This window comes from Girardinichthys multiradiatus, chromosome 1, assembly GCF_021462225.1.
Source record: "Girardinichthys multiradiatus isolate DD_20200921_A chromosome 1, DD_fGirMul_XY1, whole genome shotgun sequence".
Taxonomy (NCBI): domain Eukaryota; kingdom Metazoa; phylum Chordata; class Actinopteri; order Cyprinodontiformes; family Goodeidae; genus Girardinichthys; species Girardinichthys multiradiatus.
Window position 1 is genome coordinate 43,194,553 of NC_061794.1, and position 19,435 is coordinate 43,213,987.

Below are 19,435 nucleotides of genomic sequence, written 5' to 3' on the forward strand. Positions count from 1 at the left end.
GTGTATTATTATGTTTATTATTTTAAAGAAATGTATCAAAAATGTAAGCAAAATATAAAAAGAACCTGTAAAATTCTAAGTTAAGGCAACAACTGTTAAGAAAAACTGGCAAGTTGCAGTAATCAATAATCTTTTTAATCCTGTTTTAAAGAAGTTAACAGATTCTGCACAGGTTTCAGGGATTTGTTTGCAGAGCCTAGGAGAATAGGGACAAAATGCAGTCTCCTCCTGTTTAGTTCTGGTTTTGGAAACACTGAGTAAACTGGTTTCCTACGATATGATGGGTCTACATGGGTAATATAGACAAATAATTTAGAGACGTATCTAACCCCAAGACCATTCAGTGCATAAAGCATAAAAAGATTTTGAACCTCTATCATTTTCCAAATATCAATATCCAAATATCACATTGATTTGAGGACTGCTGTGACATTATCCTGAATTTCCACACTGTGGAACGCTAAAGGATATTTCTATTCTATCCATTTTACTGGTGATGGTCTGGACTCATCTTTTTTACATAAAGACATAAAATAATAATATGATAATTAACCTTTATTCAGATAAAATCTTTGATATTTAAAATATCTTTTCCAAGAGGGTCGTGCAAAACATCAGCAAGGTAGTTTGTGTACCATAAAATGCACAAACCTTCTCTTCATATCTACCAGTAGATTCATATCTGTAAAGCACAGCTTACACTCTCATATGGGGTCAGAAATTTGTAAAAAAAAAAAAAAAAAAAACTTTGGAATCTTCTGTTCACAGTGAATTTAACCTTAAAAAAAAAAAAAGCAAGTGTCGTATAACAAATGAGCAGTAGATGGCAGCCTTACGTACAACTGTGATGATTCAATTTCCGCCCAGGTAGCGGAAACGACGTAATTCACACTGCGTTTACTACCGGTGGCTACGCGCCAGTTGGATAAGTAAAATACATGTATAAATGTATTTAGCCAAAAAAAGAAACTGGAACTAAGTGAAGATGGGGGATTCGTCGGCAGCATCGGGGACGTCACTGATTCCAGGCGGGGTAAGAGTCGCTTTTTCTGGTCATGGAGCAGAACGTGAGTCGGTTCAAGCTAGTTAGCTTTAGCTAGCAGTCACATAGCAGAACGCTTTTTCAATATCTTACATATAAACAAGGATGAACAACTTCAAATCATATATATTTCGTTTTAATAAACAAGAGCATACTGCGCTGTGTTTTGAACAGTAAGTTCAGTTGACTTGGTCTGCGGTCATGTGAACATGTGCCTTGAAAAGGATGAATAAAGCAGAAAATTGCGCCTTAAAGATAAAAACATCCTCCTGAAGGTAGATGATTTCAGGCTTTGTTTCCCCTGTGCTTTGTCAGCGGGGGACTAAAGCAGCCTCCAGTCCTGCAGAGAACTACCACCTGGCTCGGCGGCGCACCCTGCAGGTTGTTGTCAGCGCCCTGCTCACTGAGAGCGGCTTCGAGAGCGCAGAGAAGGCCGCTGTGGAGACGCTAACAGAGATGATGCAGAGCTGTACGTATGAGTCCAAAAAGTAGGAGCTTCCATCACAACTGAGCGCTGTGTTATAGTTATTTGGATGTTCAGACGGCCATCAAACTTGGTTGCAGCAGATCACAATTTACAATTTGAAATGCAGCATAGTCATAAGATTATCAACAAATTAGTGTTATACAAACACAATTAACAATTTGACAAGAAGGAATTTTACGAAGGAACCTACTTTCTTCTTAGTTTGTTCACTGAGAGCATTAATTTCATGACATTTAAAACTGATTGTAAGCTGTTATTAGGAGAGTTTTGGATACTGGAGTGGTACACTGAAGTGGCTTAAATGATAATGTTTTTGTTTTATATTAGAGCAGTATTTTTATTGGGTTCTGACTGTATGCAGTGATTGATGAATAAAAAAGATTAACATGAATCACTTCCTACACATAATTCAGTCAATTAGGTCAGTTAGAGGTCTTTGAAATGTTCTTGTATTTGTTCTTGCCTTTACATCACTGAGAGTATTGAAATAATTCACCTAATCTGAAAAAGGTGGGAGACTATGATGGAAGTTTAATGGTTGTCTGTACAAACTGAACATTTTTTGGCAGTTAAACTGCATTTCATTTTGCTCCTATACATTCACTCCCAGATTTCTTTCCCTCAGCTTATTTCATGAACGTTTGGGTTAGATCTACACTTCAGTCCAATATCTGCACCCTCATCTTACCACAGTAAACTGTTAATTATGATCATTACATAAGCTGAAACATGGTGCCTCTATAATGTGTGCAGAATGGGGTTTTGATTGCATCTGAGAACACATAGCTCTGGAAAATATGTCATAAGAATAATAGACACTGGACATTGCTTTAAAAACTTTGTAGTTTTGTCTAAAATACTGGGAACAATGTGTTTGTGACAACTTGCTAGGAACCAAAAGATCTCATTAAAATTGTCCCTTTGGTTCGATACCTGTAATGTTTAGACACAGCACTGAATCATTCCCTGATAGTAATTTATCGGTCTGAGTCATGTGACTTAACAATAAATAGTAAGTGCTCAGAAAATAGGTGCTGGTCTGAAAATGAAAAAGAAAGTAGCTGAAATTAGGGCAGCTCAATGTATTGCAAATTTATTATCAGAGTAATAGTGCAATGTGATGAAGAACTGCTTGGATTGCAATAAATGTGAAGTGGTGGTAATAGTTGTAACGTGTAAAGCCATTAAAAAACTACAACTTAGTTTTTTCAAAACCAAAACAGCCGATGTCAGCCTGAAGCTCAAGTTAATTTTTTTAAGTCATATTGTGAAACATTTACCAATATTATCAAATATTGAATGTTTTCCCGATATCCTACAGCTCTGGATAAAATACAAAGCAAAACTCTTGCTTAAAAATAGCTTAAAAGGAATTCTCTCTTGTTAAGAGCAGAATATAAATTAAGAAAGGGTGCTTTAAGAATTTTGCACAGTATTGCATTCTTCTGTACGAACAGAAACCCTTATGTGACCAAGTAAAATCAGAACTTGGGAAAGGTTTAAGTCCAGCCGCTTCTTTTAAAATAATTAGTTATTAATATAATTCAATCTTGTATTTTATAACTTTGTTGTTAAAAAGGTTGCCTTTTTTCTCCCAAGATATAACTGAAATAGGTCGATGTGCTAAAACATACTGTGAACACACTGCAAGGAGCATCCCAACATTGTCAGATACAGCGGTGACACTCATTGAAATGGGTAAGATCAGAAGTCCATAAACATTTGTGTTTGAAGTTGTTCCTGACAGATTCAAATCTGATGATGTTCAAACTGTTTGGTGTTACTTAAGGTTTCAATGTGGACACCCTGCCTGTGTACGCCAAGCGATCTCAGAGGATGGTCATAACTGCCCGTAAGAAAGCTTTCTGTTACACATTTATACTCTCTGGTAGGAGTTATGTTTTTAGTCTTCTAGATGTTCTTCTTCTACATTTTAGGGCTTCAGCTAAGGATTTTGCTAATCGATTAATCTGTTGACTATTTTTTCAGTTAATTGATTAATAATCAGATAGCAAAAGCTGCTTAATGAGAGATTTTTTATTGAATTTGAACCTGGTAAAGCTAAAGCTAGGCCACTTGAGGAGTTCTGGATGGAGCATATTTACAGACAAAGAAGGTTTTTCATCCTAAGTACAAAATGTATATATCTTTTATATAGTTTTGACCTCATTTCTGCTCTGAGTGCGTCGTTCTTTCAGCAAATGAGATGTATTAGAGTCTGAATATTCTGGTTAACAATTATTCGAGTACTAAAATAAGCTGATTTCAGTAATCAGATAAATCACAATTAATCTGATTGTTTCAGCCTTTATTCAATTACGTTATGAATTTCAGCTCCAGTGACGAATGCACCGGTGACGCCTAAATCTCTGTCTGCTGGACAGAAACGGACTCATCCATCTCACATTCCCAGTCACTTCCCAGAGTTCCCTGACCCTCACACCTACATCAAAACACCTGTGAGTCAGAAACTAGTTCCCTAAAACAAACTCTTAAAAATTCAGCTGAGTTTATTACCACGCTGAAGGTAACTTGATTAAATCGTAACTCCGTGTCTTATGTCCTGCAGACATTTAGAGAGCCTGTGTCCGACTACCAAGTAGTAAGAGAAAAGGCAGCCACCCAGAGGAGAGATGTGGAACGAGCCCTCACACGTTTCATGGCCAAAACTGGAGAAACTCAAAGCCTCTTTAAAGACGACATTTCTGCCTTTCCATGTGGGTGACGTCGATGGTGCTGAACTCTATCGTAATACTAGTTATTTTCAGTGTAAGCTTCCATATTAACCAATTTTCTGTGGCTGGTTTCAGTGATCGCTGCCCGGCCGAGCACAATCCCATATCTTAGCGCTCTTCTTCCCTCAGAGCTGGAACTGCAGGCTCTGGAGGAGACGGACTCTTCCGAGCAGGACGACCAGACGGACAGCGAGAATGCATCAGGGAATGTTACTGCTGTAAGTCCTCACAGCTGGAATCTAATGCCATTTTTTATTTTTATTTTGGAAAACAGTTCCTCAAAAAAGAGGCTGTTTTGTTGTTTTTTTTTAGGCGGTAATGTACGACACATTCTAAATATACTGACCCTGTCTTTCTGAATATCCACAATGTGAAAAATTAACTGCAGATTCACACAAACTACTGTAGCTACAAGTGTGATCCTTTCTTTGAGCTGCAGCAGTTCATGGTCAAGATTTTTATATCCAAGTACAACATTGCATTTGGTTCTTAGTGCAGTTTTGACAAAGCATTGTTAGTTTAGTGCAGTACACACAGACCCACCGACTCAAACCTGAATGCTGCATAGAAATCCAGAATTCCTTCCCCTGAAATTACAGTTTTCCCAAAAGTCTTCTGCAGATGTTCTTAGTAGAGGATTTTTAGTTCAATATTTGATTGTTGTTTACTCAAACAAAAAATAAATGCAACATAAAATATGCAGTAAATTTGATTAATGTAATTTAATACATGTTGTGTTGAACTAATTGGGAAGGACTCGGTATCTTATCCAAAAAAGCCCATCAGTGTTTTTCCACAACATTTTACTGCTATGGACCAGTTAACCAATGAGTATCACTCACAACAGAGCACAAGTATGAATTCAATCATTAGACAAATGGTAAAGTGGCATTAATTAAATAAAATTTGTCCTGATCAGAGAAATCAGATATAACACGTTGGTGTCAGAGTCGGTCCAAGAATGTTTGGGACCTTTGGTAGAAATAGAGTTTTGGGTTCCAATTCCAGTTTGCTTTATTTAATAAATAAATGGCTTTAAATATATTGTGAAGACAAAGTTATACTCATTCGGATGTGTGTCCAGAGGACAGGTTCCGGGTTGGATCTCTTTAGTAAAATCAGGAAGGAGGCGACAATTAGAACAGTGTCCCTCAGTGGGGAAAATTCAGGGGTACCAGCAGCAAATGAAAGCATGCAGATTCACACCAGGTAAAACCTAATGACGTAAAATAAAAAACAAGAAGCTGTACAGCATGAGGCAAGTCTTATCATTAATTTATTCATTGGTTTGCAGCTACAGCGTGGATGAAATGTGGCTCCAGCAGAAAATATTAGCAACATATAATGACTGTTAACATCACTTTCAATCTATGAATATTTGCCTCTGTATAATTATCACCAGTACACCGGTCACTCGTAAATACATGTACATTTTAAAGGTATTTTAAATTCCTTCGAATTTGCTACTCAGTAACCTTTAAAGCAAATGTTAAAGTAGTGTCATTCTTGACAAATAAAACTATAGTCAGATTTATATAATCTGTGTCAAAGGTCAAGAATCTCATTTAAGTGTCAACAGTAATTAGCTAAAGCAGGGCTGCCCCAGTCCAGATCAGGTATGTTGGAGAATAGATGCATCTAGCAGTTAGAGCACCTAAAGCAATTTGCTGCTCTTTGTTTTTCTATCCACCTCTGAGCAAAATTAACAAGAAACTTTTAAAAGTGTTTGGATCACTTCTAAAACTTTTGCTGTCTGTCTCTTTAAATATCTGTATTCTAAGATGCTCTAATTATGTTTTTGGTCATTCTGTTCAAAAAGCTATTTAATTTAACGTGAAATTTTATACCTAAAAACTTGTTGATTTAAAATTTCTTTCTGTGGTGACTGGGGTTCTCATTTCATAAGTAGCATCAGTGAAAATCTGGTGAAGAATATGATCATGGTACACTTATACCAACACTTAATGATAGAATCCTGCTGCTTATCATAGAAGTTGTCCATGTTCCCCCATTGTGCACCAACCATTGCAAATAATGCATTATACCAGTATGACAGTGATATCTGCCAAGTTTACAGATAAAAAGGATTTTGAGTAAAACGGATAGCTCTGACTAATGTTTATTTACTCTTAACTCATGTTTGATCTCAAGAGGTTTTGTAAAATGTCCCGACGGACATCTGAATGTTCGTGAATGAAATTTGTTGGTGTGTGGTGTGTTGTGCTTGCTGTGTGGCTGGACCCAACACACTGGACCATCCATCCCTCCCTCCTCACCTCTTTCGTACAGGGTTGCGGGGGAGCTCTTGCCTATCTCCAGCAGTCTACAGGCGAGAGGCGGGGTACACCCTGGACAGGTCGCCAGTCCATTGCAGGGTCACTGTTGGACCAAACCTGTTATATCTGTGATTTCTTATCGTCATGGGTGGGGTCTCGCGGGTTTTGCAAATCAACAGACAAATTTTAAAATCTTGCCATGTGAACTAAGCTCTGGTTCACATGCCCTCTTATCTTTGACCCAGCCAGGATAAGATGACAACGACTATATATATTGAATCACTGCTACAGATTGTTCTGGAACACCTATTACACGAGTTGTGACAAGGGTGTGAATACTTTATGGTGCCACTTTTACACACTGGAGAGTGTCAGGTTGAATGTGCTTTTATTTTTTGTTCTTTATGCTAAACAATTTCCTGCATCAAACTTTTATCAGGAATGGACAAACCTTTGATGTATGAATATGTTGGACTACATTTAACTGCGAGCTTCCATCTTTTTTTCTCTGTTTGCGTCTCTCAGGACGATCCGAGCGCTGACAAAGAGAACTCCATGCTTCCTCCCAGCGGCGTTGTTCCATCAGCTAAGGCCACCGAAGACAACGTGATCGACAACCCTTATCTCCGGCCCGTCAAGAAACCCAAAGTGAGGAGGAAGAAATGAGTCGGAACCTAGCTCTCCTTATGGACTCCTGTATGTGTCGCCGGTTGGGGCTCTCAGCGGTTAGATAGTTGCTCCTCATGGAGGAACAACCCAGTGTTAAATCCCGCTGTGAGAGCAGGTATCAGCAGCTGATTAAAACGTGTAAGCAACTACGCTGTGCCACATGATCCTACGGGAATCCGGCCACTTTTTGTACATATGAAAAAATAAGTTTCCTTTTTTTTTTTTTTATTATTAAGTCTTACATTATCTACTTGGTGAGAATTTCTGCAGCTGTTTTTGTTGATGTAAAGGTTCAGTTAAAATTGGATGACTCCATGTGGTTTCGGTGTTGTGATGTATTTCCATGCCTCGGCTGTAGAGCTAATAGTACATACTCAGATAGGCCAGTCTGCTCCTGTGTTTAATAAACTCCTCGTCACTGGTTAACTGGGGGGAAAAGCAAAAAACAAACCAGCATCTGGATTTCAGTCGTCGCATATTGTTCCGCATGACCATAAACAATATTATATCTGGGAGATCTTAGAAATGGTTTCATATTTTTAGTGTTTTGTTGCCGCTTGACATTCATAGGGTTGGGTTTATCTTTTAAATACAGTGACTTGCAAAAGTATAGAACTTCTAAAGGTTTACAACGTAAAACCCCAAACCTCCATGTATTTTATTTGGATTTATGTCATAGCCCAACACAAAGTAGCACATAGTTGGAGAGTGGAATGAAAATGATACATGGTTTTCAAAACGTTTTATAAATAGCAATGGAAATTGCGGTGTGCAGGCATATTAAGGTTCCCTGATTCAATGCTGTGTAAAACCTTTTTCTTTTTTGTAAAATTACAGCTGCATGTCTTTTGATCTCTACCAGCTTTGCACATCCTAGAGTGAAATTTCTGCCAATTCTGGACGAAAAAGCTCCAGCTCAGTTAGATTGGATGGAGAGCGTCTTTGAACATATTTTAAGTTTTGCTACAGATTCTGAATTGAATTTTGGTCTGAACTTTTGAATGGGGTATTCTAAAACATGAGTACACATTTATCTAATTAATATCATTGTAGCTTTGGCTGTATATTTCTGTTGTCCAGCTGGAAGATGAACTTCTTCCCCAATCTCAATTCTTTTGCAGCCTCTTGCAGGGTTTCCTCCAGGATTTAGCTCCACCTATCCACCCATCAATGCTGGTTAACTTGCCTGCTAAACAAAAACGTCTTGCAGCAAGCCCCAGCTAGAGCTGCACAATAGATAGCAAACCACAGTTAGTGATGCGCATGTTGTGAAAAACTGCTTGTACCATGAAGTCAGGCTCTATGCTTCCAATATATTTGGTGACACGTGGTAAACCATGTTTCATTTTCTTCCACCTAAAACTATTGGCACTTTGTGTTGGTCTATCACATAAAAAGCATTGAAGTTTGTGGTGGTAATATGATTAAATCTGAAAATGTTCAAGGGGTACAAGTGGAACCATTATTAGTTAATGTGTAAGGATTGTTATTGAGTTACTAGGTGTGCTTCACTAACCTTCACCCTGAGCGCCCTCTTCTCCAGCTGAGGCAGTCTGGACCAGTCCGGTCTCCCAAAGCACATGGGCCAGCTCACTTTCCTGTTTGTGACTGAATCCTGAGCGTACGTCCCAGGGCTGAGTAAGGAAGTAACATCTGTTCGCTCAGTTTAACACCGGGGCATCTCGATGCATAGTTAGGGATTGTCTCTCACCCTGGGCTGTCATCAGCAGAATGTGACGTCTTCTTGAATCTGTGTGTGTTTGACATGAACGGTGCTCTGCCAGGAGGAGAAACTCTTGATTGGCTTTGATCCGGCTGGTACTGCTGAGGTGAAGGGGTCATCGTCTTCTGCTAAATTTCAAACACCACAGGTTAAAAACGCTTTTATAAATTTAATTCATGAAGTTTAACTAAATCAATGTCGAGGGTAAAATATGATGGATGTTTATTTTAAGCATACATTTAATACTTTAAATGCCACACATTTAAAATTATTGATAAAAACCTGCCAGCTTTATTTTCTATTTTTTCCCCTTGTTTATTAAATGCATCAATACTTTAAACTCCCACTTTTTTGGTTAATAAACGCATCAAGGAGCAGCATATTCTTTTACGTGCTGTTCTGAATTTATTTTCAAAAACTGATAAAATGCATAAAAGAATAGATTTATCATCCCTCAATTCTTTCTTGGATTCAAAACCACGTGAATTTTTGTCCCATTTAATTGTTAAATTAGAAACTTGATGCTAATGAGCCTGTATGTGTTAAAACCCCTGGAATGAAAAACTAAACTTTTTGTCTTTTTCAAAGTTTGCAGTTCATAATCCTTTGAAGGGATTCTTTAGGACCATCATGGTCCAAAAAAAACCGGGAACTAATGTCCATGGCCTTCAATCCCTAAGGCACGAACGCATGCGAAACGTTTTTGCTAAACATCTGGGACACCATTTGTAAGCTAACACAGCTCACTACTCTAACTTGAACCGGTATTACACAAGACAGAAGCCATAAATCACTTCTGTAAAGAGACCCAGTGAGTTCTCTGTGCGAAAGGTTATCTCGAGTGAGCAGAGTGAAAGAAGACACGTTTCTCTATTGAGAGGAGTCCAGCTTTCAGTTTGGTTTGGGGGGAAAATTCAGCTTACTGTGACAAAAATAAGAAGGACCATCCAGCCTCTTAGAAGTGAAACAAACAGGCGGTTGTGTGCAGGGGTTCCATCAGTGCCGGTGTTCTGTCCAGTCAGCATACATGTTCAGATCGACATACGCGTACCACAAACCGATAGCTATATCCGTCAGACCAGCATACACTTAGTGTTATCGGCTATAATTTGGTTTAATCGCCGACCATGTCCTCAATATCACTTATGCTTTGAAACTTCATTTATGTTTCTACTTTCTTGAAATAACTACAGGCAAAACATGCATTTAAATCTACACCACTGGAAAAAAGCAAATCTACAACGGAGTATTAGGGCCATACTAAGACCTTTTTTTTTAATTAGGATTATAAAGTTGTAACATTACGAAAATAAAGTAATACTAGGAAAATAAAGTCATGATATTACGAGAGTAAAGTCATAATAACATGAGAGTAAAGTTCTAATATTTTGAGACAAAAAAGTCGTTTTAATGGTTTCGATAGAGTAATCAACCAAGCTCACCCAAACTGCAGCCTAAGACGAGCATTTGAACTCAGGGTGAAGACTGCTCTTTTTCTTAAGAGTTTACATTAAAGTAGGCTACTTCTTTGATCTTCTAATATTATGGCATTATTCTCAAAATTTTACAACTTTATTCTCGTAATGTTACTCTAGTCAGTCATTTTCTACCGCTTATTCCATAGTGGGTCGCAGGGGAGCTGGTGCCTATCTCCAGCAGTCTATGGGCAGGAGGTGGGGTACACCCTGGACAGGTCGCCAGTCCATCACAGGGCAACACACAAACAACCATTCATACACCTAAGGGCAATTTAGATTAACCAATTAACCTAACAGGCATGTCTTTGGACTGTGGGAGGAAGCCACGCATGCACGGGGAGAACATGCAAACTCTGACCCCCGGCCAGGAATCGAACCCAGGACTTTCTTGCTGCAAGACAACAGTGCTACCAACTGCGCCACCGTATATATATATACAGGGGTTGGACAATGAAACTGAAACACCTGTCATTTTAGTGTGGGAGGTTTCATGGCTAAATTGGACCAGCCTGGTAGCCAGTCTTCATTAATTGCACATTGCACCAGTAAGAGCAGAGTGTGAAGGTTCAATTAGCAGGGTAAGAGCACAGTTTTGATCAAAATATTGAAATGCACACAACATTATGGGTGACATACCAGAGTTCAAAAGAGGACAAATTGTTGGTGCACATCTTGCTGGTGCATCTGTGACCAAGACAGCAAGTCTTTGTGATGTATCAAGAGCCACGGTATCAAGGGTAATGTCAGCATACCACCAAGAAGGACGAACCACATCCAACAGGATTAACTGTGGACGCAAGAGGAAGCTGTCTGAAAGGGATGTTCGGGTGCTAACCCGGATTGTATCCAAAAGTCATAAAACCACGGCTGCCCAAATCACGGCAGAATTAAATGTGCATCTCAACTCTCCTATTTCCAGCAGAACTGTCTGTCAGGAGCTCCACAGAGTCAATATACACGGCCGGGCTGCTATAGCCAAACCTTTGGTCACTCATGCCAATGCCAAACGTCAGTTTCAGTGGTGCAAGGAGCGCAAATCTTGGGCTGTGGACAATGTGAAACATGTATTGTTCTCTGATGAGTCCACCTTTACTGTTTTCCCCACATCCGGGAAAGTTACGGTGTGGAGAAACCCCAAAGAAGCGTTCTACCCAGACTGTTGCATGCCCAGAGTGAAGCATGTGGGTGGATCAGTGATGGTTTGGGCTGCCATATCATGGCATTCCCTTGGCCCAATACTTGTGCTAGATGGGCGCGTCACTGCCAAGGACTACCGAACCATTCTTGAGGACCATGTGCATCCAATGGTTCAAACATTGTATCCTGAAGGCGGTGCCGTGTATCAGGATGACAATGCACCAATACACACAGCAAGACTGGTGAAAGATTGGTTTGATGAACATGAAAGTGAAGTTGAACATTTCCCATGGCCTGCACAGTCACCAGATCTAAATATTATTGAGCCACTTTGGGGTGTTTTGGAGGAGCGAGTCAGGAAACGTTTTCCTCCACCAGTATCACGTAGTGACCTGGCCACTATCCTGCAAGAAGAATGGCTTAAAATCCCTCTGACCACTGTGCAGGACTTGTATATGTCATTCCCAAGACGAATTGACGTTGTATTGGCAACAAAAGGAGGCCCTACACCATACTAATAAATTATTGTGGCCTAAAACCAGGTGTTTCAATTTCATTGTCCAACCCCTGTATATATCTGTCTGTCTGTCTGCATGGCCCTAGTACTCCGTTGTCAAATTCAAACGAAGCCCTACAATTATATTAAAAACTAGAAAATATCGGAAGACATTTAGACGGGGCCTGCCTCTTGGTGCGTGCTTCTCAGACCAGATTTTCCTATTTAAAAATCATTATGTATGCAATTATCACCTTAAAAAAGTACTAGAAACTCTGGAAGACTGAGGCTTTTATTTTGAAATTTTCAGTAAGCCTTATTTCAAAGGACCAGCATAGTCCATTTCCAACACTGAGTGAGCTCCAACATTAGTGTAATGCCCAGTCCTGCAATTATTTATAATTTAAAATGTAAAGGCTTTTATTTTGTAGAGCATATTTTGTCTTATTTTGAAAGTCCAGCATGGTTGTCCTTTCAGGTGTGGGTTAGTTCCATTAGTTATAGACAACCTGCTTGCTATTTAAAAATCATTGTTTATGCTATTATCGGCCTTAAAAATAAATAGTAACTGCGGAAGGATGAGGTTTTTATTTTTAAATTTTCAGTAAGCCTTATTTCAAAGGACCAGCATAGTCCCATTTCCAACACTGAGTGAGCTCCAATATTACTGTAATGCCCAGTCCTGCAATTATTTATAATTTAAAATGTAAAAGCCTTTATTTTGTAGAGATATTTTAGTCTTATTTTGAAAATCCAGCATTGTTGTCCTTTCAAGTCTGGGTTAGTTCCATTAGTTATATATAACCTGATTGCTATTTAAAAATTATTATGTATGCCATTATCAGCTCAAAAAATCACTAGTAATTATTAAAGATTCAGGCTTTTATTTAGAAAGTTTCAGTAATCTTTCTTTTAAAAGGCAGACATGATCCTATTTTCAACACTGGGTGAGCTCCAATATTAATGTGGAGCCCAGTCCTGCAATGATCTATTGTTTAAAATGTAAAGGCTTTTATTTTGTAGAGCATGTTTTGTCTTACTTTGAAAATCCAGCATGGTTGTCCTATCAGTTCTGGGTTACTTCCATTAATTATATAGAACCTGCTTGCTCTTCTGAAACCATTGTGTATGCTATTATCAGCTTTCAAAAATCATTAGTAACCATGGAAGGTTGATGAAAGAAATTGCCCTTTAGGGTTAATCACTGTTGTCTGGGTGTTGGAACAGCAGTACATGCTGTTCGTAACACAAAATGACCGCCATGTAGTTGCCTCCTATGAAGATGGTCGGGTCAGGTTTAAGCCATAGAAATGAATGAAAATCAATTGAAGTCAATGCAAAGTCCTGAAAAAGATAGTAATCCATGGATGTGTGTGTGTCCGAGTGTGAGACACAGAGAGGCAGAAAGAAAGACAGAATCACATCCAGACATATACAGTAGGAGATACACAGAGCTATAAATAGAACCGTGAGGAATCAATCAGCCAATCAGCAAAGAGCGTCAGTGTAACTTGACACCTGCCGTTTCTCACTCACGCACAGTGTTGCCAGGTGTACGATAATGATCGTATTTGTACGATAATTTTGCTCTCTGTACGATGTACGATCAATATTCCTAAAAAAGGCCAAATGTACGATAATTTGACAATTCCGTGAATGTGTGGTTGTAATCAGTCGTCATCAGCCTATCGCCAAAGTCTGTCGGAGTTTTTTTGTGAACCTTGAAGGCATCTGTGTCCGGATTTGGAAACAAATGCTGGAAATTCCAGCCAATCGTGCATTTCTAAATGTGACCTACGAGTGACGTGAATGCGTTGGCCTCAGAACAACAGCTATGATTGGCTGAATAGTCCACTGCGCCCGCCCATGATTGAGGAAAAGAAAAGAAGAAGAAGCAGAGCCATGGGGCTGCAGCTGTTGATAAATCTATTCCGTACTGACGCTACAAAGCTGCAAGTGCCTGTTAGACGCTATTCAACACATCAACAGACTTGTTATTTTGGTTATGACGAGTATACGATAATTTCCCTCAAAATACGATAATTGTATGTCTCTAGTACGATAATCCTACATTTCTCACCTGGCAACACTGCTCACGCAGCACCACACTCTGTGTCTGCCCCTGGCCTGGCTTTATAACATGGAGACGCATGCTCCTGAACTACTGCCCATAACTTGGAAACCGTAGGGGCTATCGACGTCATTCTTGGACCGTTTTTATCAGAACGGACAGGGGAACGATAATATCTATCCTTTTTTGTGGAAAATATAATAATAAAGACACAACACTAGGTGAAAAGAGAGGGAAAATGGAGGAAAAAGACAAAAATGCCTGAACATGCTCCCGAACAAAGTCTAATATCTCAGAAACCGTAAATGGTATTTGAAACATTTTTGAACTGTGGGTGACAGCCATCCCTCTTCCCTGATCTTAGAGATTTTCATAGCTCTATGTCATTTACAGTATAAATTAGTACAATGGAAAGAAATGATGTCACTTATGGACTACTGGTCAAATTCTCATTGAAAATACATGGGAGAAGGCCTACAGAATTCTTCTGACTCTTGGCGATCGAGGGGTGTTTGACAGAAAACCGTGAGACCTAGAGCAATTTTAAAGTTATTGTGTGAAAGCAGAGGCCCGGCCATACGAACTGACCGAAAAGGGTGACTTTAGAGCAAAATTTGTGGCCGTGACGGAGAGTTAAAAATCCTTTTTCCTTAAAACAAAAAACCCGCTTTCTGCACTCTAATAACTGCCATCTCCACTGTAGGAGTGGGTTTTGTCGTAAACTTTGTGTCGCTTGAAGTCAAATTTGATAGAAACCGTAGCAGTTATCAGCAAATTGTTTTCACTTCAGAAAAGCCGACGGATGTGTCTACAACCTGAAAGTTAAACTGTGTTTCTAGGTGAAAGTATGGCGATACAGCAGAGCCTCAAAAACAGTGAATTTTGAGGATTCCTTCTGCCCCTGACTCCATTAATTTCTATGGGATTTTGGGGGGTGGTTTTTCGTTAATTACGTCGCCATGGTAACTCGAAACGCCAATAAAAGTAATAGCACACATCTCGGGACCGAGCCGCACGTTTTGATATATATATATTGTGGGGGTGCGCGCTGCGGTTCGGGCCGCATTAACGGAGACGGAAGACAAATAATAAATAAAGAGTCCAGTTTAGAGGTGAAGAACAATAGGTGCCTCCATGCATTGCTTTGGCAAGCTCCAATAATCATAAACATCATGTGCTTACCGTTTTTCTCGTCCGTATGCTCAATTGACGGCTCAAGGGAGTCATGCGCTAATGCGCATGCGCATTAATGCAAGGTACGCCAATCTGATTTGTATGCTGTTCGGACAGAACACCGGCAGAGGAATAAGATAGTTCTGTGCGAAGGCAATGTTGGTTCTGAGATGTATACTTTGTATTTGTCATGTGTTATTTGTTTGAATACTTTTTGCTGGGGAAAGATATGTTGCCGACAAGGTGAAGTGTTTTTCTGGGAGGTCTTTTTTACACCAGAAGAATGCAGCAGATCATTTTGCTCACCTTTAATCGTTTGGGTACAGAGGACAACTGTTTTTGTGTAGTGGTATTTTAGATCACACTACAAGATAATATACTGTAATCACCACTAATTTAAAAAAATGGTCTATCTGACATTAATTATTTTCTTTCCCATTGAAAGATTTGTATTATTATGTATTTAAAGAGCCCAGCTGTTAATCTATATCTTAGCACTGCAGCCTATCTATCAGACATAAGGGCACATCACCCAGGCTCTAAGACAAAAATTACATGAAGCTACTGCTGGAATGAAATTATAAATGTACTTGTCATTTTCCGCTTTTCCTGAACTGGGTCGTGGGGGCAGCAGTAACAGCAGAGACACGCTATATGAATGTTTCATTAATCCAACTAACCTATATTTTCAAGTATTTACTGATGAGAAACTTAAGTAGCAAACAGCAAAAATACAATCTACTACTGATCAGAGTTAAAAGAGGCGTTGGCAGAATAATAAGTTACTGCTGATTACTGAGGAGCAGGTAGATGCTTTAACATACAGTATTTCTACAAAGTACCTTGTTTAAAGGTGGAAAGCGGACAGCAGTCCTGGCAGAGAGAACATATCCCCTCTTACTCTCAGGTCTTTTCCGTAAGTTATAAATGATGGTGTTAAACTGTAAAGAAAAGAAAAACAGGTCCTCTTATAGATCAACATTCTATGTTTTTCAATTTCAAAAATATTCAATCAATTTTATAACATTCACAAAAGATTGAAAGATTTACCCAGTGGGGTTTTATTTTATCTACGCTCCACAAAAATTATTATGCCGATGCTTTTAACCTAGACTATATAACGTTAACTAGTACTACTATAGTCCAAAGTTTGGACACACCTTCTCATTCATTGGTTTGTGTTTATTTTCATTCCTACCTCTGGAAACTCCTTTAGGACTGTTGGAAAACCATTTCATTTAACTACTAAGAAAGCTCAGCAAGAGAATGCCAAGAGTCTGCAAAGCAGTAATCAATGCAAAAAGTAAATAAAATAAGGTTTGCCATTAAATGAGAAATGTGTGTCCAAACGTTTGACTGGTAATGTATACCTGGTTGGGATTTAGTATCTGTATGGTCCACAAGTTGATGTTATTTTCAAGCTCAGCAGGGTGGTAAAGGGCAATTTCACTTTTTTCTAATTTTCTTTCTTTAAAGGATCTGGATTGACTCAGATGGGCTCCATTTACGTTTACCACAGAGATAAGTCATATGTGGATAAGATTTCCTACACTAAATACAGGTACAGACCAGTTAAGACCTTCTTTGCTGTTTAGCATCTAAATCAGACCCGGTTTAAAAAGGTGCAGTTTTAATCCCTGAGCCAGGAGGTTCTAGAGGCCTAAATAGCAGTAAAGTAACCTTTTGTATTTAAGTGTTTGGGTTCTCAGCATAAACTTTATAAAGTAAAATGTAAAATTCATAGTTTAGGAGGTGTACAAGAAGAAGCTGGAGAGCAAGCTCCAGCAAAACAATATCAGAGATGTGTGGATAGGGATGAAGAAGATCACAGGCTTCAAGCAAAAGGATGATCAGACCGATGGAGGTCTGGACAGAGCCAATGAACTGAACACATTCTTCAATAGGTTCAGTTCAGAAACAAGCTTCGCATCCTCCTCTCCTGCTCACAACCAAACAGACATTCCATCTTCCTTTGACCCACAGCTGTCCAGTAACACCTCAAATGTTTTATCTTCCACCTCAGCCATGGACCCTTCTGCTTCTACGTGTTTGCCTTCAGCCATATCAGAAGACGCTGATACATCCTTTGCTTCCCCCTTCCACCTGTGTGTCTCAAGAAGTCAGGTGAAGAGACAACTGGAGAGACTGAATAGGAATGAGGCTGCAGGTCCAGATCATGTCAACCCTAGAGTACTGAAGGCCTGTGCAGAGCAGCTCTGTGGGATTCTGCAGCACCTCTTCAACCTTAGCCTGGCCCAGAAGAAGGTTCCGGTGTTGTGGAAGACCTCCTGTCTTGTTCCGGTACCAAAGAAAACTCAACCATCAGTCCTCAATGACTATAGACCTGTTGCCCTGACATCTCACTTCATGAAGGTCCTAGAGAGACTCCTGTTGGCCCACCTGAGTAAGCAAACAATAAACCATCAGGATCTCCTTCAGTTTGCTTATCGCTGTGGAGTTGGAGTTGAAGATGCCATCATACACCTGCTTCAACAAACCCACTGTCATCTGGACAAAGCCAGCAGCACTGTGAGGATCATGTTCTTTGATTTCTCCAGTGCATTTAATACAATCCAACCTGATTTGCTTTGTCAGAAACTCCAGAAGACTCAGGTGGAGGCCTCAATAATCTCCTGAATCAAAGACTACCTGACGAACAGACCACAGTTTGTGAGACTGAAGGGTTGTGAGTCTAACCAGGTAGTCAGCAGCTCAGGATCACCACAGGGGACTGTACTCTCACCATTCCTTTTCACTCTGTACATCTCAGACTTCCAGTACAAGTCAGACTCCTGTCATCTGCAGAAATACTCGGATGATTCTACAGTCGTGGGGTGGATCAGAGATGGACAAGAAGCTGAGTACAGGAAGGTGGTGGACCGCTTTGTGGCATGGTGTGGAAACAATCATCTCATTTTGAACGTGACTAAAACAAAGGAGATTATTGTAGATTTTAAGAGAAACAGCAATAAGTCAAAAACTATTTCTATCATGGGAGAAGAAGTGGAGGTGGTGGAGGAGTATAAATACCTCGGTGTTCACCTGGACAACAGACTAGAGTGGAGATGCAACTGTGAAGCCATCTACAAGAAGGGACAGAGCAGACTGTACTTGTTGAGGAAGCTTAGGTCCTTTGGTGTTTGCAGCAAGATGCTGCATATCTTCTATAAGTCTGTTGTGGAGAGTGTGATATCTTCTACCATCATCTGCTGGGGAAGCAGCATCAGAACCAGGGACTTAAAAAAGCTCAACAAGCTGATAAAAAAGGCTGGTTCTGTTCTGGGGACTCCTCTGGAACCTCTGGAGATCATTGTGGAAAGACGGATTCTTCATAAAATGAAGAACATTATGGAGAACCCTGAGCATCCTCTTCATGAGACTGTCCTACAACAACAGAGTGTCTTCAGTCAGAGGCTTCTTCAGATCTGCTGTAAGACGGAGCGCTACAGGAGATCCTTTCTGCCCACAGCCATCAGCATCTACAACGGCTCTTTGAGGAAACCTTCATAATATGACTTTTAACAACATTTAATTTTCCTTTGGGATTAATAAAGTATTTTTGAATTGAATTGAATTACTAACTCCAGAAGTACAAGTTTGGCATATTTAAGAGGCCCCACATTAAAATATAAATACCAAAATATCTTGAAAATGAATCACTAAATGTATGAAATTAATGCATCCCGTTTTATACGCCTTAGATTTAATAGTTTATATTAACATTTTTCTTATATATTCACGTTTACCTCATGGTTGTCATAGCAGCCAGGTCCGAGATCAGGCGTTTCCTCTCGTTTCTCTTGTATTCCCAGCCTGTCTGGCGCGAAATGGCAGGGGAAAATTTTTCTGTCCTGTGAACTTCCAAACAGTACTCTACGAGCTGGAGCTGCTGACATTTTACAGGTAATTACTCGAAAACAGAAAAGGCAAGCTAAGCTAGCTTAATTTGGAACGACCGTGACTATAGCAACGTGGCAGCGTTGCCATAGTTACATGACGCAACAGCTTAATAATTACTAGCTGTCGTATGTTAACGATGTAGTGAGGACAGGTGGCAAACAACAATGCTGCCTACAAGTCCAGGCTAGAGACAACAGTTCCCACTAATTTGATGAAATTCAAATAGATATTCAAACTGTTTCGCAACA

General features: G+C 39.6%; 2 protein-coding genes across 4 annotated transcripts; one reads left to right on the top strand and one right to left on the bottom strand.

Annotated features, from left to right (window-relative positions):
* The first annotated feature begins 854 nt into the window (after positions 1-854).
* On the top strand, positions 855-7,524 carry taf8 (TAF8 RNA polymerase II, TATA box binding protein (TBP)-associated factor). Its single transcript, XM_047367360.1, has 8 exons — positions 855-1,033; positions 1,358-1,511; positions 3,129-3,227; positions 3,319-3,381; positions 3,864-3,988; positions 4,099-4,246; positions 4,340-4,482; positions 7,066-7,524. Exons 1-8 carry the CDS (start codon positions 986-988, stop codon positions 7,204-7,206), a joined length of 921 nt encoding a protein of 306 aa, XP_047223316.1. The 5' UTR covers positions 855-985; the 3' UTR covers positions 7,207-7,524.
* Positions 7,499-19,353, bottom strand: LOC124869498 (protein pitchfork-like). Of its 3 annotated transcripts, none has more exons than XM_047367381.1 (5): positions 19,034-19,290; positions 16,130-16,228; positions 8,921-9,057; positions 8,726-8,843; positions 7,499-7,635 (listed from the first exon to the last, which is right to left on the bottom strand). In XM_047367381.1, exons 1-5 carry the CDS (start codon positions 19,181-19,183, stop codon positions 7,570-7,572), a joined length of 570 nt encoding a protein of 189 aa, XP_047223337.1. In that variant the 5' UTR covers positions 19,184-19,290; the 3' UTR covers positions 7,499-7,569. The 3 variants fall into 3 exon arrangements, with proteins under 3 accessions (XP_047223337.1, XP_047223328.1, XP_047223346.1); XM_047367372.1 differs by having other exon boundaries at positions 8,921-9,060; positions 19,034-19,287; XM_047367390.1 differs by having other exon boundaries at positions 7,605-7,635; positions 8,726-8,862; positions 8,921-9,060; positions 19,034-19,353.
* Between the last annotated feature and the right edge of the window lie 82 nt (positions 19,354-19,435).